At 38.1% G+C, this 23,503-nt stretch overlaps 2 protein-coding genes and 1 long non-coding RNA gene across 8 annotated transcripts in view; 2 read left to right on the forward strand and 1 right to left on the reverse strand.

Annotated features, from left to right (window-relative positions):
- shep (alan shepard) overlaps window positions 1-23,503 on the forward strand; it is a 142,326-nt gene that overhangs the window by 34,216 nt on the left and 84,607 nt on the right. The window lies entirely within an intron of this gene.
- On the forward strand, window positions 474-13,517 carry LOC138928612 (uncharacterized). The gene is made up of 3 exons (XR_011445018.1): window positions 474-713; window positions 1,055-1,351; window positions 13,395-13,517. It is a non-coding gene; the product is annotated as an uncharacterized lncRNA (long non-coding RNA).
- LOC108079306 (uncharacterized) lies at window positions 14,795-16,809 on the reverse strand. The gene is made up of 2 exons (XM_017173586.3): window positions 16,597-16,809; window positions 14,795-16,531 (listed from the first exon to the last, which is right to left on the reverse strand). The coding sequence occupies exons 1-2, from the start codon at window positions 16,695-16,697 to the stop codon at window positions 14,797-14,799; spliced, it is 1,836 nt and encodes a 611-aa protein (XP_017029075.1). The 5' UTR covers window positions 16,698-16,809; the 3' UTR covers window positions 14,795-14,796.

Below are 23,503 nucleotides of genomic sequence, written 5' to 3' on the forward strand. Positions count from 1 at the left end.
CTCCTTAAAAAAAACTATAGCATACTTTTCAACAGAATATTTATAGTTTTCAAAACGCTACAAATGATGACTTTGTTGCTTTTTCGATCTATGCAAATTGTAAAGAAAATGTTTCACGAGATTTACGGCTAATATTTATAATTTATTAAAATATAATACTTAAAAGAGTTCTTTGAATATCCGAATTTCTGGATCAAAATTCTCAATTCTCTTTCTCAAAATGATCTTATATTTGTACCAATAATATTGAAGTGTTGCAAACATTATGAAAACCCCATTATACCCTGGATCAACAGGAGTTGCGGGGTAATATATAAAAGCTAGCCAAAGTCCCGACCGACTCACATGCAACGCCCGCAGCGACAGCGACGCCGCCGAGAGAGTAGCTGCGACGCTAACGGCGGCAGAGACTCGACTTCAGATTCAGATTCGGATTCGGATTGAGAGTCTAGAGCCCCAGCACGTTCGGCAATTAGTTGAACTTCGTTGCTCGGGCCGACGAGACGAAAACACGAATCCAAACTGGAGAAAACCCCAACAAAAAACCGAGAAACGGCAGAAAGCAGCAAACATTCATCATAAAAAATAATAAATAAACAACAAACAGCAACGGGCGCGCGCTTAAAAAACAAGTAGACAAACTTTTGCCTGTGTGAAATTCATAACAATTTGTTTAAAAATATATATTTATACATATATATCTGCCAGCGGAGGTAAAAAGTGAATTGAACTTTGGCAACTTTGAACTTTGATTTCAATGCAACATCAGCAGCAGCAGCAGCAACTGTAATAATGAATGGCAACCGGCATGTCTGGCTTTAACCCCCTCATCCCCCAATTCTTCCCCATCACTCCTCCCACTTTTCACCCAAAACAACCCCCTCGACGACGCCCCTGCTGCTCTGCCAGCGTCAGCGTCGCCACAAGCGTCTCCGACAAATTTATCGATTTTTTCAGCCGCCACATTTGTTTGCACTTGCGTTGCTGTTGGCTGTTTGCTCTGTTTTCTTTCTCTTTTCCGGCATCCTTTAACGCATAAATATTTCCAATATAGTTTAATTGCATCCAAAGAAATCCAAATTGTGGTTTAAACATACAAAAAAATATAAATATAAAGCATTTTTAAAGCTTCCTTTTGTGGGTGCGTGCGTGTGTTTTTGTGTGCGATTGTGCGAGTGTGAGCTTGTCTGCCAGGCTTGCCACCTTTTTCGAAATTAAAAAAGAAATAAAAGCAAAGAAAACTTATTTTTGGAGCCACTCCCCAACAACAGAAAAGGAGCTAAAACATAAACAAGAAGTTAAGACCAAATTCAGCGAATAAAAACTAAAAAAAAAAAAAAAGTTTGAAAAGGTAAATAATTATTTTTAGTGTGAATATATATATTTATTTAAGCTTTTCAAATTGTTTCAATATTTTGTAAAATGACAACTTGTCCCTGAACTTTAACTTGAGAATTATAAGCATCTGCTAAAATTATATTAAATTTATAGAATCAACCAAAAACCTAAAAGTACTAAATGTTGTAATTAAAATCAAGTTAGCTTGTCAATTATGAATATCATTATGGTTGTAATTAATATTACTTTTAGTTGTAAAACGACAATATGTCCTGGTATTTTATAGTTGGGAGTTATAAGAACTTGATAGAGTTCTACCCAATAGACAGGCTCAATGCTCAAGTCAAGTTTCTTATTTTAACATCTTAATAATATGTTAAATAAGTAATTTTTTTATTTAACAATATTTTTTAGAAATTAATTTGATTTTTTAATCAATTAATTAAAAAAGCTTTCAAATTAATTTATATTCCGACTGATTTTCTATATCATCATGGAGCTTTTCCGATTAGCCGACTGCAGTATCACTGCAACAGTTTGATGAGGATGTGCTAACGCCAAAACAAACACCATGCCCCATCTAATGCCACCACCACTAAACCCCAAACCCCCTCTCTTCTAATGCCATCCCCCTTTCCATTTCCCATCATCATTATCACCGCTGTCAGCGTCATTGCCATCGCCATCGCCTACTCTGCTCTACTCTACTCCCTCTGCCTTGGCACGTTAGCGTCTTTTTGGCGGGGGCGTTGTGGGCGTGGCACATGGCAGGGGGCAAGGAACAAGGGGGAGACTCTTTTCGGGGCTTGCCAGGAAGTTGCGATAATTGTGAGCGGAAGTTTATTGCCAGCTTCATAATTTGTCTGTCGCTGCTGCTAGCTGCTAGCTGCTTGCTGCTTTCCTTTCTCTCTCCCCTTTTTTTATCACTTGCTGCTGCTGCTGCTGCTGCTGCCTTGGTGGGTGCTTCTATTTTGATGGCAATTACTGTACGTGGAGAAAGCGTTCTGGCTAAAATTAAATTCTGGCTGCCTAATCCCATTAAATATCTCGTGAATTGCGCTAATCAAGTTGTTAATTTAATGTTTGCTAAATTTTTAATTGAATTATGAATAAATGAAATTTCATTTCTAGCCCTCCTTGATGACTCCTCTACTTCCCACTTCGACTCGACTTCATCTTCTACGCTGTTTGTCTTTGTCGAGTTGGTTAATTAAAATAAATTACATGTTGAAAATTGTACAAAAACCACTTCTCTGTGTAAAATTGGAACGGCGGGAATTCGCGGAGGTTGGTGAGAGGGGGAGAAGTGAAAATTGTTAACTAACTGAAGTTGGGAAAATTTTTGCCTAACAAATACTGCTGTAAGTTAGTTCAGTCTTCAGGGCAATGGCAATGTCCAGACAAAGCTACTGCTGATGAGTTGACAAAGGCAACAACACAACCGCAAAAATATTTTCCAATTTTTCGAGACAAAATGAACGCAGAAAAGCGGAAGTTGTTATCTTTAAAATGTCTACTCAAAAGTGTAAATGGTTATCAAAGCTTTATTTTAAGGGTTTCCAGTAGGTGTTTATTTTATTTTATTTTTAAATGTATCAAATGTTTTTATAAAATGAATAGCTTTTTTTGTTGCAATATTCTTTAAGTAAAAATTGGTTTCTATAAATGCATTGTTGAAGCTTACAATTTTAAAATGTCCAAAGTTTAAGTTTTTCCCAATATTTTTTTGTCAGTTTTAAGAGCTCACCTACACCATATTTACTGTCCCTATCTACTTACTCTACTAATAAGCACACTCATACGCCCCGTGGTGCCACAACGACATCGACAAAGGCAAACGTTAGACGTCTGAAATTCCGATGACTTTGGCAGCATGTTTTTGTCGCCTATAACTATATAGCCATGGATATAGCAACAATGTTTGTTGCAGTTGCAGCGACATCTGCAACAGTCTGCAGATTGCTAATGGCCATTGTTAGAGAATCTTGTTTTGCGGCGGGTTTCGAAGGCAGAGGCCAAAAGAGAACATGTTCCAGCAAAAGTGAAGAAACCGAGTGACAAGGAAAGAAGAACAAGACAGAGACTAAGACGAACAGACAGAGATGGATATATAGAATGGAGAAGAGCAATAGATAGCAAATTCCTACACTGATAAAAGTATAGGAAAATTTGAATTTATATTAGTTCTTAAAATTTTATATATCATAAGACCCCTTATAATATAAAACCTTTTATTAAAGTATATATCAGGGTGGTATCGCTATATAAAATATGAATATTCTTCATCAGCATCACCAGCCGAATAGATCTAGCAATTCTCTAAAAAGTACCCAAATTAACGAAATAAAGCTACAAAATTCACTGATAATAAGCATAAACAATGTACAAATTGGTTAGGGTTTTTTTATTTTACTGAATATTAAAATTGCTCATTAATTTTTTTCTCTGTGCATTTCTCAGTTCAAGACCCAGCTTCAATGTTGTTGAACCGTTAGAAACGTCTTAGCTTCGCGTCATTCGAAGAGGTTCTGCCTCTCGCGCGCTTTTCCCCTCCAACTTGCAACTAGTTTTTCTTTTTCTTCACCCCTCTGAATTTTCACTTTTCTGCACAGAGTTTTTTTCCTGCGCTTTTCTTTGGCGTTGTTCCGTTTGCCGTTGTCCAACATCGTCTAATGCATCCGCTTAGCCTCGCCTCGTTCTCTGAATGGAATGGCTAAGCCAACGCCAAAGCCAAAGCCAGTTAACGCCGAGCTGACTTGGCCCAAAGGGGGGGAAAATGCGTTTAGAGCTTGACAGTCAATGCACCTGCTCACGGACTCTTCTTTGTCCGCATCTCCCGCCCGCTCTGTCATTGTCTGGTATTTTATCGCTGTTCTCTCCTATCTGTCTTTCCTTTTTCTTTACTTTATTTTCCAGCTGATTTCCATTTAATTGATTTCACATTCCATAAGCGTGATTCATTTGGATCCATTTCGCATTTGAAACCGAAGTTTGCCATTTGTCTGAATTGAATCTGAGCTAAAGTTTGATGTATGACATTTATAATTGGGGAAGATTTTCCAGCAGAGCCTGAAGAGGTGGGCGGAAATCGATTATGCTCGGAAATTATTTAATAAATGTATTTAAAATATCAGAGTACAATTTTGTAGCCTTGAAAATATCAAGTGATATGGTTTATTAGCTGATAATTGGGGTGTCAGGGACTGTAAGTCGACCAAACAATCATTTCGACAGCTTTTCACAAAGCCATCACGCCATTTTAGGGAAAATATTTGTTAGGATGACATTTGAAGTGCATTTATGCCATTCTTTTAAATATATATTTAACACGCTAGCTTTTTTAGACACTTGCATTAAACTGTCTGTCCTTTAATTCACAAATTTAACAGCCATTTTCAGGACTTTTTCGTGTTTCTCTTTTACAAGGCTATTTACTCCTTTCAATACCGTCCACCTACACACTCTCCCCCACACATACTATAACAAATTTAATGCTTTTATAAACCACCAACCAACACAACCCCTGATCTCGCTTTTGTCCAACATAATTATGACCATAATAACCCCCACCAATTTCCGTTATAATCGCCATGCATCCAAGCGAACATCAAGCCACTTATTCCATTGTCACCTTATCCCACATGGTAAATGTTTATTATCCCTTTTTATTTTCGCTTTGTGGGCATTTGGGCGGCAAGTTTTCGGGCGTGAGGGTGAAAGTTAACGAACCATAAATCACGGGCACGATCAATGTCCGTATCTATATATCCATATGCCATGTCTTCGATGCATTCCATGCTGATACAATGACATCAATTACATGCCATAACATTTTGCATGCGCGCAGTTTTGCAAAAGTGTTTGGCCTCTCGATTTTGGTGCATACACAGAAAAAAATGTATATATTTAAATGTTTCAATAAAAATAGAAGAGAGAGAAAAAACTAGGTTACTTCTTTTAAAACAAATTTGAGAATGTTTTGAGCAGTTTTCCATCAAGCCCAAAAACTGTACCCTTTCCTTAAAGATTAATATTTTTTAAATAAAAATATTGATTAGTAAAATTAACTGGTTTTCAGTCAAGGTTTTAAAATCCCTTAAAAAATCTGCCTAAAATTATGCAAAGAAAAAACTGAAGTGCCGAATTACGTAAACATTTTAAACTTCTTTTATTTCAAAACCATTACGAAAACGATCTCTGTTATTTTTTCTTGTGTACATACGGTTTCCCTGTGGGCACCAACGATTATGGTAGATAGGGACCTCCTACCACTTAGCGCCAAACGACCGAAAATGGCCAGGGGGAACGGAACTGAACAGAACGGAAAATACAGTTATTTAAGGCCTAAAACAATTGCATGCCTCGATGGCTTTTCGGACGATTCTAGCCCTGGACTATCCATCTCTCCGCTCTGCGGATGCAATCGCAAGGCCTTCCTTCCCCCTTTGGGGCCACCCACCACCTGCAGACTGTTTAAATAGGCAACCGTCTGTGTCTCTGTCTGGGTTTGAGTTGGACTTTTCAGTCTGGCCGTGCTTTAATGCGTCGCCTCTTCCCTGCCTGATTTGCCGTTGGTTCCTCCCTTGGAGCCAGAAAAAGCACACTTGAAATGCGCTTGGAAAAAGCATTTACATTTATTTTATTGCTGGTTTTTTTTTTTTTTTGTTTTTGTTTTTGTTGCTCTGTTACTGAGAGCGAGGCCTCTGCAGCGATATGCAATTTGTTTTATACGCTCATTGCCTGCACCCCAGTAACCCCCTTGAAACCGGCACCCAGGCCGTCGGGCCTTGTCTCTGTCTCTGTCTAGCTGTCTAAGTTGCCTATCTATCGAGCGCCGACTATCTATCTTTTTCTTCTTTCTTTATATGCCATGCACGAGGCAGAGGTGTAGAAAAGGGGTATATTAGTTTGGGAATATCATTAAATAGTATTATATTTGAATTAACTTTTCGTAAATCAATGAATGAATAAAAGTTTATATTTTTAAATCAAAGATATATTTTTAAAAATATTTGCACCAGGAATTTACTTAAAATTCATTAGAAATTCATTTGAAATTCACTAGAAATTCATTTGAAATTCACTTGAAATTCACTTGAAATTCACTAGAAATTCACTAGAAATTCATTAAAAATTTACTTGAAATTCTCTTAAATTCACTTCAAGTATATTTCCTAAAAATATGCTAATTCATATTTAACTGAATTAATACCATTTCAATAATTAAATATATAATTTTCATAATAAAATATAAAAATTTCTAGTAAACCCTTTTTTTTTCTTTAATAAAAAGAGTACCAATCGTACGATTCCTTTGAAATTTTTTTTCCTAACTGCGTGCTGCATGTGCCACTGGCTCGTCTCGGGCCTCAGCGTTCTAAATTAAAGCCTGAAGAGGCGCAGCAACTGCGACTGCAACTGAAACTGCAACTTCTATGAACTCCAGCCACAACTCCACTCCACTCTACTCGGTTTGACTCGACTCGCCAAAGCAAAACTCGTCTGCGGAATGAGACTTAACAAGTGGAAAAGTCTAAAACCGCAATCAAGTGGCAAACAAACCAATATATATAAACATATATACATACATTTGTTTTGTAGAGAATTTTGTTTTATTTTTAGAAATTGCCAATCAAACATAAACCAATCAAACAGAGTGGGGGAAGATGGCTTGTTACCTTGATGGATTTCAGACCGTTGCAGGTTGTTGTTTGTGGCCACGCCTACAGGCGGCGGCATGTCTCCTCGCAACTTGGTCAAGTTTTTGGCCAACTTGTCGTCATCGTCCGTTGCTTGTCGCTTGACTTGTTGGCCCATTTGGCATTGTTTTGGCTTCAACATTGGTCGTCTAGCAATGACATTCTTCAAATGCCTGACACGCCCTTTACTTCTTTTTTTGCATGCAAGTAAGAATTTCACACTTTTTCTTTTGTCGTTTATACAAATTGATTAAAATATTTTGTACATTTTTCGTATTATTTTTTTTGTCGTTTAATATTTTATCAATATTATAAAAGCACTCGTTTTGGTTTATGAAATATTCATGCAATTCTTTTTTACACATTTATGGAATTTTATTTATTCGTATTACCACTTTTTGGGCCATGCATTAAACATCATTAAACATTTTTGCGTAATTTTTTATTCACAAAAATTGCCATTTTGCGGTGAAAAAAAGGGGAAAAGATACATAAAGGTATTTTGGTTTCTTCCCCCTATCCCACGTTTTGTGCTTTTAAATATTTGCATATTTTTCATTTATTTTGATTTCTTTTTTGTTTGTGTAATTGCTCGGCAGGAAATGGGCATAAAGAAATTATACACATATATATATTTAATTTTTTATGCAAACATAAATCACAGGGAAAATGTAAGATGTGACATTGATATGGATGCGTATGATATTTACAACATTTTGAAATGCAATTTCAGAGTTCCGTTCTGGATTAGGGGTTCATTTTGATAAATGGGTTCAGATAAAGCCAAATAAAAAATTGATTTAAGCCAGGTGAAACTGGTTTAAGTGCTTTATATAAAAATAAATCAAAAGTAATATTCCAAATTGTCAGAGATTTCAAGGGATTTCAGTTTCATTTGTGATTGAATTAAAATAGTTATAGTCCAAATAAGTTTTAAGTTAATTCAATGCCTCAGTCAAAGGAGGTTAAATGCATTTAATTAAATTTAGTTGTATGCTGAATATATTCAAAGCCAGACCAAATGCCACATTTTGGGCATTACTCATACGCCGCGTGGTACGCTTTTGAGTGAATGAGAACGAGGGGGAAATGCAAATGGAAACCTAGGGAGAAAAATGTTAATTAACTGTACTCGTCGTGTGCTTTTTATTAAATAATCTTAAATAGAATTACGTGACTTTGCTGCGCTTTGCCAGACACTTAATTATATGTTGGAAGACGCAGACACACACAGGTGTGCACATACATACAAGCCACATACATAGATAAACACACACCTTCAGGTTCCATGTCCAAGTGGTTTCCGAGGTTGTTCTTTGGGGGGCGGTTTTTTTTTTTGGAAAGGTAACGGGAATGTGAACAGGGGGAAAAGAGCTTAGCTGTTTTCCTTTTATTATTTGCTTACATTTTCCTTTATTTCATTTAGCTTTACTTGGGTTTGTATGCAAGTGTGTGTATGTGTGTGAGCTCTCTGGCTCCACACACACACCCCTAATCGCCCTTGTGTTGATTTTTATTTCGTTTGCAGCCTTTCTTTCTTTCTTTCGCTGGAGGTTAAGTATCTGTTTACATTTCTTTCTACACCTTATTCATTAAGTGCGTTGTGCGTGTGTAAATGTGTGGCTGTGTGTATCTATGAGAGTCTGTTTATCTTTGTATCTTTGTGGCCTGCAGTACATTTATTTATTTTATTAGTCTGTCTTCGTGCGGAGTCAGCTGCCACTCACAGATTTAGTTCAGTGAATTCTTGGTCATTCTTTTGAAAGACTTTACTTACTCTCTGATGGAAGTTAAGTTTTGATATAAGACTGGACAAGATAATACAAAACCGTATAGATATTTTTATAAAAAATATATTTTAAATTATGTGTTATTAATATCAGAAAAAAATAAGCAAAGAAATGTGTAGGTTTATGCAAAGGAACTTCATTCAAATAGATTAAAAATAATAATAATTTATTTTTAAATATTTTAAAAGCTATAATAGGATTATAAGCATTATCTATAAATTATTTGTATATTTATTTTCATTTAAAATTATTTTTTATGTAAAGTGCATTTAAAATTCCTCAAAAATAAAAATCTTTAAAAAAAAATAAACCAAGATCTTATCCTATTTTAAGTAAATTCCACTCGTATCGATTTTAATTAAATTTATTTCCACATATTTATACCTTTGTTTGTCTGCCAGCTTTTCCATCTGCTGCATTTTTGGCAACTTTCCCTGTGTCTTTTCACAGAAAGCCTGTATCGTTTTCATCTCTCTCGATAAGAGAGTATTTACCATTCGTTTTTCCAACCAATAATTTTCTCCCCAATTGTTTTCCTTCTATTTGACTTTTATTATGCGCTTGCAACAATTTGGTTTAATAGAAATTTTTGCTTTATATCGAGTGGTATTTTTTTTCGATTGGAATTGAATTCGGTCTCAGCTCATTTCGATTTTCTACGAATTTTCCCGCCCACCGCTGAGGCAGCATTAAATTGGTGTGGCCAGAAGAAAATTGTTTAGCTTGGATTAGCTTTCAGCATTCGCTGGGCTTCTGCGCGAGAGCTGTTCCTTTTTTTGGTTTGGCCTCATAAAAAGTTCATTCGCCAAAATGGCCAAATGTTTACTGTGCCCCAGCTAAGGCTGCCCCCTCCACCTGCCACGCCCCCCATTTGATTTGACTCGCATGTGAAATGTTTTCCTGCCCCTGCGGTTGTTGTTGCCTCCACCAATTGTTGTTCATATATTTTTGGCTTATTTTTATTGGCTGTTTCTGTGCTCTTCTGCTGGCATTGTTTCGATTTTGGTCTTCATTTTTTTCTTCCTTTTTTTTTTTGCTAACTCTCCTCCCGAGTTGATTGCCTGGCTCCTTGCCGGGAAATTGATTTGCATTTGTTTGTGGGGTTGGGGCTGGGAAATTGCAGAGATCTTTCGATAATTGAAAATTGTATTTCGCACGGTTGGGGGTCAAAGGTCAGCAGGAAAACTGTTTTACTGACCATGAGCTCACAGCTATACATAGGAAAATGGAAGAAATTAGGTTACTTAGGACTTGCCTTTGAAGTTTTTAGAATATATTTGTGGTATGGAAATAAAGGTAGTCACTTTAAAGATAATGATTAAAGGAGTATTATTTTAGAATATTAATAGAGATGCTCGAAGTACCAAATTAAAAGGATGATCTAAATCTTTTCAATTCTTTTGTATATTTTATTTTGAAATATTTTGGGCTTAAATAAGCACTTTAAACCTATTGCAATTACCAATTTTCCAGTACTATTTTTCTCTCTGCATCTTCCCTTGCAACAAAGGGTTTGAAGCTTAATTCACACATCAGCCTTTTCCAGGTACTCCTTCATTTTCCTGCTTCGATTTCTGTCGCTGTCCATTTGCCATCATTTCTGTGGCTATTACAAACTTAATGGCAAAACTTCTGGACGCTGTCCGCCATCATGATGAGGTCACCATATACATTCATCTTTTTGTGGAAGGGAGAGTAACAAAAAGTTGGAAAAATCCTGAACAGGACAGGAGTAAGAGCCATCAACATCCACCAAACTCCCTGCAAAGCCAGCTCTGCTTTTTATTCAGTCCTGTGCAAATAGGAGAAAGCAGTTGCAGTTTGCAGTTGCCGAGTGGAAAATTTAATTACATGCAAATATCGTTAACTGTGTAGGGACAGTGGATTGTGGGTAGGATTTTTTTATTTCTCTTTTTTTTTTTTTTTAAGAAAAACGCTTCTATATTCTATAGCTAACATGCCAAAGGACTCTGCGGGGATGATGGCATGGCCAAAGGACAATCGTCTGACGGTTACTTGTTATTGTTGCAAGTAAAGTGGTGGGTGGGCAAAAAAAGAAAACAAATAAAAAAGGGAAAAAGATGAAAAAAAGGAGTTTTCTTTTAGCTGCAATTGCAGTTGTTGTGGTGGCGATATGATGCTCCCACATGCAAACACCGTAAAACACTCACACACACAGGCAGCATATATGCAAATCCTTCTCATAAAGCTCGTTATTATTCCTGTTTTTTTTTTTTTTATTTATATATATTTTTACATATATACTTTTTATCTATGGAACTCTTTGGGATATTTGTTTTATGCCCGCCAGCAGGTTTAAAGCAAATATTTGCATATTAGCTGGATTTTCTACCCACAATCCCTCCTCACTCCAGACTCGCAAAACAAACTTTAATAGGAAACGGGGAAAGAACAATGGTTTTGTTTCGGTTTTAAATCAAAACAAAGTAGAATTTATTGCATAAGAATGCAATCTATTTAAAATTTATTATGCCTTCAGGCGGCCAGCTATCTAATGGGGCATGATGCCATTGTTTTTCACTCGTTTCAGGTCCATATATTTAATGGTTTTTATTTTTTTTTATACACGCTTTAGTCTTTCAAGGATAACAAATAGAAAATTAAACAAGCAATTTCAATTTATTCTGAGCAATATTAATTGGAATTTTATAAAATTACTTACTACGGGAGAACAATATATATTTAATGAAAATTTATGCAAATTGTTTAAGGCATTTAAATTATATTCACACTTCCACATTTGCTCTCTTGCTTGTGATTTGTTTGTAAAATTAGGCATTTCTACCCTCCTCTTCCCATTGCCTTTGGGGGTATTTAAGTTTTTTGGCCTCAAACTTTTCGCTTTGCACTTTGATTCGAATGGCAAATCGTTTGGAAAGTTTGTTGTTCCGTTTGGTTTCCATGTCTGCTCCTGTTGGTCGCTGTCAAAAGTTGTTGCATTTGTTGTGGGAATTACTAGGTCCATGTTGCCATTGTTTACACATAGTTACTGTCGTTGTCAGTTAATGTAAATTTGGTTTTTACATTATTTGCGGTTCTGGTTTTTCGGTCCGAACTAAAATTTTGCTGGTTGTCAGGTTTAATTTTGGGAAAAGAGAATTGGAATTTGCAATAAAAACCATATATTGGTTGAAGTTGATTATTTTTAGTAGTAGTTAGAGATATAATTTACTCATTTACTCTCAGAATTCCGACTTGGGAATTTTTAGTGCACACTCATTGCAACATTTTTGGTTAGCTTAGCAACATTTATATATGTAGGTGTTGAGGAACATGTTGCTAGCAACAGTAAACCTTTCACCCTGTTTAATTTAAGTTGTTTATAAATTTGAGCTGAATTGGACAAAGTAAATGTACACAGAATTAGTCTTCTTTATTTTATGGCCATCTTCTTAATATATATAATTTTAGCAATATATTTATGTTGTATAATTTAATGTTTATATTTTTTCATTAAACATAAATCACACCTAGTTATCCTCCATATTTGGTAGCCACAAAAGATGCCCCAATCAATTAGTCACAAATTCTCATATGCAAAGGTTTTAACGACGGCTGTGCTTTGACTTTGTGGCACAAAAAAAAAGGGGGAAAATTAACACGGCAAAACCACTTAACAAGTTTAGGAATGGTGGGATCTCCTCCTCGTTTTTGCCATTTAGTGTTATTTACCTGGCCAGGTTTCTTGGGACGACGAGTCACGTCGAAAAGTGCACAAATTACCTGTGAGACGACGACTCGTTGAATATGAGTGCTGCTCCAGTTATGGCGAGCTCTTACCCCACGAATTTTCCCACCCACTTTTACCCTGGTAATGGGGAAAAATAAACCCCCGCCCTTTTTGCACAGCCTGACAATTAATCACTTTGTCATAGACGTCTCCTGCTCCCTTCGATTTGTACACGTGGTGTGGGGCCCTTCAATCATTAATTTATCATGTGCACTTAGCAGGAAAATTGCGACAAACCCACATTTTTCCCCCTCCACTACATCTCCCTCTGTGTGTGTGGCAGGTGCAGTGTCCTTAGTCCTGTGTCCTGTGTCCACTGCCATACTTTGTTTTTGCTTTGTTTGTTTATTTGCTTTCCGCTGCTAGTAGGTTTCATTTTGTTTTGCATAGTTCGGTTCGGTCGGCTGTCGCTGACACATGACGCCCCCGCCTGGGCGTTGAGGGTGAATTGTGGGCGTGGCAGCCGCAGTTTAATTACCACAGTCTGATGTTGGCCAAAAGGGAGGCAACGTATATATATAGTAAAACTACAAATTAATTGCGCCAGAGATAGAGAGTGCCGCGATATTTACACGCAAAATTAAAAATTAATGCAATCAGCAAACAGCAAAAGGAAAAAAGGTTCAAAGGCTCACAACAAAATTCATAAAATAATAGTGATTTTTTATTATTCTACCCACTTTGATTGTTCAGTTGATGAATTTTTAATTGTATTTGAGTGAAGGCAATTTATTATAATAAATATATGTAAATATATAGAATGTGTTACCTTACAAAAAAATAACTTTTATTCTTCTTCTCTTTTTTTCATTGCAGGTAAGCTGAAAACATAATTAATTAATTAACAAAAAACAACAAAAGTTTAAAGGTACAGGTAAATCAAGGATTCCGCTTAGAAGCCAAAGGAAAAGCGGTGGCTAATGCAAAGTTTGTTGGGTGGTATTAAATTATTACTAGGAGTAGATGTATTTCTAGACAGGATGTGAAATAATTAGACAAAAAAGCTTAAAAAAAAACAATTTAAAAAATTTGTATTAACAATAGGAGTCTTTTTGCTAATTCGAGTTCTAGAAATTCATATAATTTTCCCACTTAAATTTCAAAGGAAAACCTTAATCTGCCTCGCAAGTTGAAAACCATTTAACTCGAACCTGTCGTCTCTATTATCTCCCAACGACAGGCAAGACCACAGTGTCAGACCTTTTCCTCCTGGCTTTCGTCCTTCTTTCGCTGATGTCGAAAAATGCAATTTTTAAATTTCCATTAATTTCGCGCTGTCGACTTTCGTGAAATGTTGTCGCTGGGAGAGAATTCAAAAAGCGTTCAGAAAACACAGACAGAGACGTCTCTCCGAATGCAACAACAATAACAACCGCCGCAACAACAATGTTGTCAGCCATGCAAATAAGCAGACACTCACACATACACACACAGGTGAAATACAGGTGAGATGGCGATGCTGATGGTGTGCCGCCAGGTAACCTGCTGTCTAAGTGACTGATGCCACTGTCGTCCTGAGTGTGTCCTCGGTGCGAATGTGTGCGAGTGTGTGTATATTCCGGAAAATGGAAGCCTCCGGGTGGTAGTAGCTACCTGCACTGTTTTTAATGACACACACTCATGGACCACGCCCATGTCGAGAGGTGGCAATAACATGGCGAGCCAGTAGCTCCAAGGAGCTGCTCTCGTCCTGTGACTATTTTAGCCAGAATCCCTCGACTGTCGTTGCCTCGAACGCTGAACAAGCGACTTTACACCGACAACGTGACATTTAATTCAAAATGTTTTACGCGCCCTCTCGCACCAAGTTTTTTCTCATCCCCACATGCTTTTTCCTCTTGTCGAGCTTGTTACAAAAAAAACACAAAAGAAAGAAATGATAAGAAAAGCGGAAAAAAACAATAGAGAGGGATAACAGGGCGAGACAAATGTGGAAAAAGGAAGAATTAAAAGCAGAAAAAGTAGCTATTTAAGGAAGTTTAAAGAAAAAAGAATACTTATTCCAATAAAAAAGTAAAAATATCACTTGAATTGTAAATAGGGCAGTTTCCGCTCCATTAGGAATAACTTTTAATTTATAGATACATTTTCATACATTTGATATATAATTGTAAGATTACAGCCACTTTTTACTAGGATAAAATAATTTGCTTTAAAAGATGAGATGATAAACTTCGATTTTAATCGCTTACAAACGGGAAAACAAAAGTCCTTGGCCTTAGTCTTCGTCCTCGCCCTCGCCTCCTTCAACTTCGCCGCCGCCACCGCCTTCCTCCTCCTCGACCATCTCCTCCGAGGAACTAATCTCCACAATGGGCTCAATTTCAGAGGCCAGATCCTCCTCAAAGTCACTGATCTCACCCAGCTCCTGCAGGCACTTGTCGTAGTTTTCATCGAAGCGTATGTTTTCGTTGAGCGACCTAACCTCCACATCCTGATCGGCGGGCAGCAGGGCCGGAGCTGTGCCCGGTGGACACTCGGTGATATTCCTTATTTTCAAAGTGTGAATGTGAAAGATGGCCGAACGATTGGATTCGAGAAGGACCTGATGGAAGACACTCAACAGGCGATCCATATTCCCAAACATGCGAACGCTGGCACTCTTGGGATCCTCGCCCTCCTCCAGGATGCGACCCACGATATTGTGACGATAGGGATCCATTAGGTAGATAAAGTCAGACTTCTTCCACAGCGAGTACATTTGGTTATTGATCTGGAAGATGATGTAATCATTCTCATTTAGAGCCTTCTCCAGCATCAGATGGAAGTCATTAAACTTGTACATGGGCACACACTTCCACCAGCCCTCGTAGACATTGGGCGTCAAAAAGATCTCGGCCACAAACTGGCCCATCCGGATCTGGCGTGGGAAATCGTCGAGATCCATGGGCTTGCTAAGATCCACACAGGGCTCCCAACAGTTCTTGCACATATTGACGCCATAGCACATGACCTTGTCGTACATCTTCATATCCCAAGTGGCGGGATGATCGATCTTGGAGGCCAAAGCAGTGGCCACCGCCACGGGCAGAGCACTGCGATTCCTCAGAGCATCCTTGGGGTTCAGGGTGAGATGAAGATTGGACTTGACATACGCATAGTCCGAGGCAATAACATCAAACTCGCTCATCCGCATACCATGCTCCCGCTCCCAACTCTGGCCAGTAGGGCCCGGCGTGGCCAGTCGGGTGACCAGGATCTCCCTAATAGTGAACTTGTCAGTCTTCTCCAGGTCACTCTCCTTCTTGATCAGCCAGACAACATTGTCCAGGGATTTCAAGGCCAACAGAACGGGATATCCTGCTTCCTGATTCAGTTTCATGGTCTCTTTTTCCCTGCCATTCAGATCCAGGACCATCCACACGCCCCGCTCCTTCCAGATCAGCAGATACCAAGTGCCCGAGAAGAACACTCCATACTTGAACTTCTTGAAGAAGGCCCTCAGGATACGTCGCAGATTGCGTATGGTATTCGGATAGCCGTAAACCTCAAAGCTCGCCTCCAGCTCCACAGCGAACTCAAAGTCATTGATCTTGAATGACCGCGCCACACGCTGTTCATTCTCATCGTACACATCCGGATTTTCAGTCGAATTTGGATTGACCATATTCTCGGAATCATTGAACAGTATCTGACCATCATTCACAACCATATCGATCATCTCCGGCAGCCATTCGTCGCGACGCGTATAGTAGGAATGAGCGAATCCCTTGAGATAGCCGGCATATCGGATACTCTCCTGGTTTGAAATTCCACCCTTGACCACAGCCACTCCACTTACTACGCCTATGGGATAACCCAGTGAGCGGTCGACATCATTGCGACGATTTCGGGCACACTCCTTGGGATCGAGGGGCCGAATATAGGGCTCATCGTGGCCGCCAAAGATTAGGCAATTCTCGAATGAGCAGGGATTGTAGGGTTCCGGCCTTAAAGCCTTCCAGGTTGTCACTCTTTTATAAACATTTTTGGAATATGAATATAATACTTATTTATGAAAAGGTATACCAGAACTTACAGTCGACTACAGGACGGAGCAGTTTGACAAGGCGGACATTGCATAGGTGGACAACATGGTGGCGGACAGCATGCACCTGCTTGCTCACGACGGCCAGCCATTTTCACAAAGATTTTGAATGAAAGAAAATAACCTTTTTTATAAAACAAAATAATTTAAAGAATTCCGATCGATTGTTTGCCCTTCAGTCGTAGGCAGTTAACTAATAAAGTCAGGTTACTAGATTTATAAGAAAAATATTGAGTTTAATTAAAGATACAACTTCAGAAATATATTTCAAAGTATACTTAAAAATATTTAAATTTTATTTAAGTTTTATGTTAAAGAAAATTTATTTTCCATTATTATTTTTCCATCTCCACAAGAAGGTAAACTCATTCGAACTCGATATTTCTCTGTACGCTTTTTTTTGCTTAGCGCTGCACTTAGCCAACCTTTCATTAGCTTGCTCATTTAATCAATTGACTCACCTGCTGACAGATTTGATCTGTCCTCTTTGGAGAAGGAAAAAAGAAAGAAAAAAGAACCGGGAGAAACACACTCGACTTTCATTACACAAATTGTGCTTCGGGATGGCGAACTTATGATAATTTTTATTGTGCACACGCCAAGTCAGTCAAGTCAATGCTGGAAATCAGTTGAGGGCCATTTTTGGTTTTGGTTTCAGTGTGTCGGGTTTTGGTTTCCGTTTCGGTTTTTGTTTTTGGTTTTGGCTTTTACGATGGCCCCGGCAGTTAATTCCTTATCCGGCCAAGACAGAGGGAGACAGTTAACAGGCAACAGCTAAATGTAATTGGAAAGCTCATCAAGTGCTGTCGTTGTTGTGGCTTTGCCACTTGAGTGCGCCCCGGAAAAGTATGCAAAGAATTTTAGCTCTGCTGCTGCCATCAAGTTTGGTTTATTTTCCTGCTGCGCTGCTATTTTTTCCGTGCGGTTTATTGAAAACGAGCGAGCGCCGCCAACGCAGCGTATACGTAACATCATCATCATCATCATCATCGTCATCATCGGGGGTATCCATCGAAGAAGGAGTCACTCTGCTGCTTAGCTAAGCTCCTCTGATGGCATTTACGAGCCAGCCCTTTATTGTCCTTTTGTTTTTGGGTTTTTGTTGTCGAATTTATCCCATCCTTCCTGTCGTTGTGGTATCCACGTAATTGGCTTAGCCATACTATATGTATATACACACCTGATCATATTAATAGGTACATACACAAATTATTTAATTATAGATGGTTTTTTCGTACTTTAAGTGTTGACATCTTTAAAATTTTTGGTTATTTGTTATGGTCTATATCTGGCCAAACTGTGACAAAGAGTTGAACGAGGGGAATCCCCGAATATCAAAGCTTTTCTATAAATTGTGAGTCAACTACACATTTCGCCTGATCATAATAATAGGTACAGTCTCCGTTTCTCATAAATAACAAGTGAATAATTTTGTAATCAGTGATTTTTTGGCAACTTAAGGTAAATTTCGTATAGCTACTATCAATTAAGAGAATTAAATATTTATTTTTTTTAGAAAAAATGGGTCGAAATTCTCATTGTACTAAAGAAGAAGCTCGATTGGTTTTTAGTCTGAGAAAAGATGGCAAATCTTTACGAGCTATTGCCAAATTAATGAAAAGGTCCCATAATTTTGTTAAAAATGAATAAGAAAGGAAACCAAGACAGGAATCCCGTGGAAGGCCAAAAAAAAACAACGGAAACGCTTGACCACTACATAGTATCTTTAAGCAAAAAGGACCCATTTAAGTCATCGAAGGCTATTGCAGCAGATATTGGGAATTCAGTTAGTGCTCCAACTATCCGAAGACGACTACAAGATGCCAACCTACCAGGAAGAATTGCCAGAAAGGTTCCACTTATGCGCAAAAAAAATATCACCATGAGGCAAACTTTTGCAAGGGACCACAAAGACTGGGTAGGATGCATCGGGGAGAAAAAGTGGAGAAACATTTTATGGAGCGATGAAACCAAGATAAATTTATTTGGGAATGATTGTGAAAGGAATGTTCGACGCCCTAATGGAAGAAATTTCATCCACGGTTTACAAAGAAAACAGTCAAACATGGAGGTGGTAATATAATGGTATGGGGTTGCTTCTCCTGGTATGGCGTAGGTCCAATTTATCAGACTACGAACAGAATGACTGCTGAAGAATACAAATCCATATTGGAAACAGTTATGGTACCATATGCTGAAGAAAATATGCCATTACGTTGGGTATTTCAGCAAGACAATGATCCTAAGCATACATCAAGGCTTTTATCTAAATTCTTTGAGGACCAAAAAGTTGACGTTCTGAAGTGGCCAAGCCAATCCCCCGACCTAAACCCCATAGAAAACTTGTGGGGAGACTTAAAAAAGAAATTGGCAAAGTATTCATTTTCAAATAAAGCACAATTATGGGATGGTGTCCAAAAATTGTGGTATGAAACACCAGTAGAAACCTGCCAGGCTCTTATTAAAAGTATGCCAAAAAGAATAGCAGTAGTGACCAAAAATAGAGGTGGATACACTGGATACTAAGTTAGTAAATACAAATTTAGAAAAAAAAAACGCAAAATATATATTTAAATTTATTTTTCTCATCAACACTTGAAGTGTACCTATTATTTTAATCAGACTGAAAACGTATCTAAGACACAAAATGATCTCCTTTTTGTTATATTATTATCCTATGTTACAATGAAGTTTATTTGATTAAAAACAAATAGTTTAAGAACCAATGAGACCAAATTTTAAGTTTAAAATAATGAATAAAACTATTTTCTGTAACCTTAAAGTCTGAGTTGATGTATGTACCTATTAATATGATCAGGTGTGTATATATATATATACGGAAGAGAGAACTGCTATTAACAATTTCGTTGTGTGCAACGTTTTTATTTCGTGTCATCCAATCAGCAAGGATTCCCCTCTGAGCACATGTGAGATTGATTCCCCGAGCAGCCATCAAAGGGGATTCCTTTCTGTCCGGACTTCCTACTCCATCTCTCAGATTTTTCAGTTTTCTTTTTATTTTTGGTTGGACAGGGGACGACTTCCCTTCGATATCTACTTGCGAGTGCAATAAATTTAGCTGGGAATCGTAAATTTTAAACACTTCATTAAACATACGAAAAGGAAGCGAAATCGCTTAACGATTATCGCCTGGCTATCACCCACTCAAGTCGCTTCTCTCTTTTTTTTCCCAATTTCCAATTTTCAGTGCTGCACCATAGCCCGCCCATTGGGGAAAACTCTTGGCAGTGCAGGCCAAGTGAACAGAAGTAACTCCACCAACTCCGCTCTGCCAGTAGTAAATCCCCACCACCATGATGACCACTGTGTATTGGAGACGCCTTTTCCGCTCTTCCACTTTTCCCTCTTTCGGCTGTCGTCTGGTTCAGTGCTCAATAATGATTTCCATTGCGAATTATTTGCATTTCCCCAAACTCATTATGTTTGCATTGTGCAAAAATTCGCCTCGACGTTTGCCACGGCCATGGTTACCTGCTGAATCTCTGTGTTCCTCCGTTCTGTGCCCGCCAACTCCTCCATCTCCATTTGAATTTCGTCTGCTGGCCTCCATCTGAAAATATTTCCAACGGCTTTGTTAGCTTTGGCGGTTTTTTGGGGTTCTTGGAATTTTCGAATGGTTTTGCGCTAATGGAATTTCACTCGGACTGATTGAGTTGTATTCCACAATTACCTTAAATTGAAGAGGGTTTTCTATTGGGGGAGAGGGAATTCTTGGGAATATAATTTCATTAAAAACCTTGACAAATTATTAATATCTTTAAAATTTTAAATTCTATTTGTTGTCGTTGTTTTATAGAAAATTTAAAGCAATATTTTTGCTTTATTTAATTAAAATTTTTTACTTGATGTACTTTTTTCCCTTCATTATAACACGTTACCTTTATTCCCCTGTCTCGTATTTTTTTCAGCTGATTCTATTAGCTTTGTTTAAATTTTTAACCCCAAAAAATATGTATATTCCACTTTTTTCATGGTCCACAATTTAATTAAAACCTTTTAATAAATAAAATCATGCTGGGTTACGAGATGCGGACAAGCGAAAAATTGTTTGAAAAATCATATTTCCGGTGGTCCTTCTTTAACATCCTTCACCCATGCCATTCCGTTTCATTTCATTTCATTTCGTTTCGTTTATTACATGTCAAGCGTCAATGAATGTCAGTTTGACAGTTCATAAGACAAATACGACAATACGGCACCACCGGTGGGTGGGATAGTTTTGGGGTTTTTTTTGCAGAAGAGAAGAAAAAACCAGGTGAGCCTTGGACAGGTGCGTCTGCTTGTTCCGCTTCTCTTCTGCGGACATTAATGTGTCAGCGTGCAGCGTCCTCGTCTCGTGGCACATGAGAGACGTGCTCAGGCACCACACTCAAACACCTATATATATATATACATATATGTTATATCCAGATATGGCCACCCACTGCATCCCTGAATAATGTGTGAAAATGGGACCCAAAAGATGCCGCTGCTGTCTTTGGCAATTCTCGGCGAACGTGTAAGTAGCCGTTGGCGGAAAGGATATTCCTGTGGGGTGGCTATGTGGAAGGATGTGCGAGATGCTGCAGCTGTCGTCGGAACATGACAACTTATTGGCATTTTGCTGCCAACTTCCTTGACAGTTTTGCTTCTACATTTAAGGCCCTAAACAATTTCTAGCTGCAAATTGAAAATCTGATAAAAATGGGAGGTTTAGATCCTCCTTCTGTAAGGGAGAGATGGCTATCATTTCAGAAGATTGACAAACGTAGGCATTACACTTAAAAAACATTTTTTGTTTTAACGATTAACAAAGTATATTTTTATAAGAGTTTAGAAATATTTGTTCCCCCTCATATTCCTCAGAAATAACTTCGAATTATAAGAAAAATCTAGTTTTTCAATCGTACCTTATTCTATGGCCTTTGATCATATTTAGAAAATATTTTTCTCTGTGTACATCTGTGGTCTTGTACTCTGGCTTTACTCTTCCGTAGGCTCTCCAACTACAAATGCCTCTGCTGCTAACTCCCTTATTGACATTTCCCCTGCCTCGTTGACAGCCTAGAACTTTTCAATGCATTGTCATAAATCATTTTGCGGCAAAAACAAGTTGAACGCCAAGCCACGCCCACACATCTGACTGCCACATGCCGTGGACATTCCATTGTGAATGCCCGGAAAAGCGGAATGGGCAGCAGCAGGCGGAGGACAAGGGGGAAAATGTATGTGGAAAATGGGAAATTCCCGAAAGAGAGAGAAATGTCAAAGTTGAGTCGGTTCTGTGTGAAGTGGTGGGCATTCCAGTTCCACTAGTTTTTCCTTGGCATATGTCAAGTTCCTCATCCATACCTGGCTCAAGTATGAGAGGATAGTACACCAGGGTTTTCCATTTTCCTTATCTATATTTTCCTAGTTGCATTATTATCCCTTGAGGGCAGAGGCCCAGTTGAGTGGTAAAAGTGTTTGAGGCGATGCGTTGTGTACCACTCAATATTGCGTATACGCCGCATTGTTCGCCTCCATACACGTTCCACTGCCGCTTAGGATTTTTAATATATATATTTTGCTTATTTTTTAAGACCTTAAATGGTTGTTTTTTCTTATATTTAGTTCCTTGAAGGGTGTGAAAAATTGTACAGCTTACGTCTACGAGTATGTGCTATGAACAGCTGTTGCCAAATGGATTTCAACCTATTTTCCGCTCTGCAGATTGAAATTGTGTGTTTGGCAACATGAGATTTTGATGTTCAGAGCAGCCTGACATAACCAGCTGCTGACATATATTTGTAACTTGATCATTTGTACAACAAAACATATGGAGAGAGGCAAAAGGGAGAGGTTGTTGTGGCCTGAAAATTATGGAAAAAGATTTTAAAACAATTTATTTTCAAACCAAGTTTTTTTTAGAGCTGATGTTATAAGTATAGTTAATCCCCTTTCGGCCAGATATATGTATATTCCTTAATCCTAGCCGTCTTATTTCCTTTTCTACCAACACGATAAGCTTCTTTTAATTACCAACTAATTGTTTGTTTTAGAAGATGGAATCTTTTAGCTGCCAGTTTTCTTGTCTTTTTCCTGCTTCTGGCTGCTCTGTTTCTCGTTATCCTTTTTGATTATTTCAACCTGATATCCGCGAGTTTTTGTTTTTACCCCCTTCTTTTGGTCTCATTAAGCAGCCATTTCTCAAATTCTCGCTCGCGACGTAAAATGGCTTCCACTTCCTTTTGGCTGCTGCTCGATGTCCTGATTACTGGCAACTGCTTCCGTTTTTAATATTTATAATCCACTGTAATTAAGACGAGAGCGCCAAAGAGTCGCGTACCAAAGCGAACGTAGACGCGAGAAATGAGAAGAAAAATGTGGCATTAATTACCAGGAAAGCTTTTTATGGCAAGGACCCAGACCCAGACCGGGACCAGAACCAAACATATACATATAAAAGGAAAATGCATGAATATAAATGCGTATCACTTGAAAAATGTATAATTAGTGGCAGTTAATAACTTTTTCGCGAGTTCTCACGCACCGAAAGAGGTTTTATAAACCGCACGCACTAATTAAATATATATAAAGTAGAGGGGAAATTTTAAGGGGGTGGGTTCAGAAAAGGGGCCAAACCGTGGCCATAAATTATAAAAGCCAAGAAGTATTTTTAGTTGACCTCAAGGAGGGCGGGCAAAAAACCGCAAAAGCGAAGGCAACTTGACAAAGACCAGAACACGACGCTGAAAAATGCGTCTCAGATTGAGATAAGTTTCATCCTGAACAACACCCACTCCACCTGTGAAAATTCGTCCTTTGCCGTTATTCTTGGACTAATTTGTGGTTTTCCTCTTTGCCTTTTTTGGTCTAAATTAGCTTCATTATTGTAATTAACTTTGTTTGCTCAGTC

Source organism: Drosophila kikkawai, chromosome 3L (assembly GCF_030179895.1).
Source record: "Drosophila kikkawai strain 14028-0561.14 chromosome 3L, DkikHiC1v2, whole genome shotgun sequence".
NCBI lineage: Eukaryota > Metazoa > Arthropoda > Insecta > Diptera > Drosophilidae > Drosophila > Drosophila kikkawai.

Bases quoted from the DNA above. Each gene is read 5' to 3' on its own strand.
- LOC108079306 (XM_017173586.3), bottom strand. From the start codon at position 16,697: ATGGCTGGCCGTCGTGAGCAAGCAGGTGCATGCTGTCCGCCACCATGT. The intron at 16,532-16,596 runs GTAAGTTCTGGT...TGTTTATAAAAG, and splicing joins GCTCCGTCCTGTAGTCGACT to AGTGACAACCTGGAAGGCTT.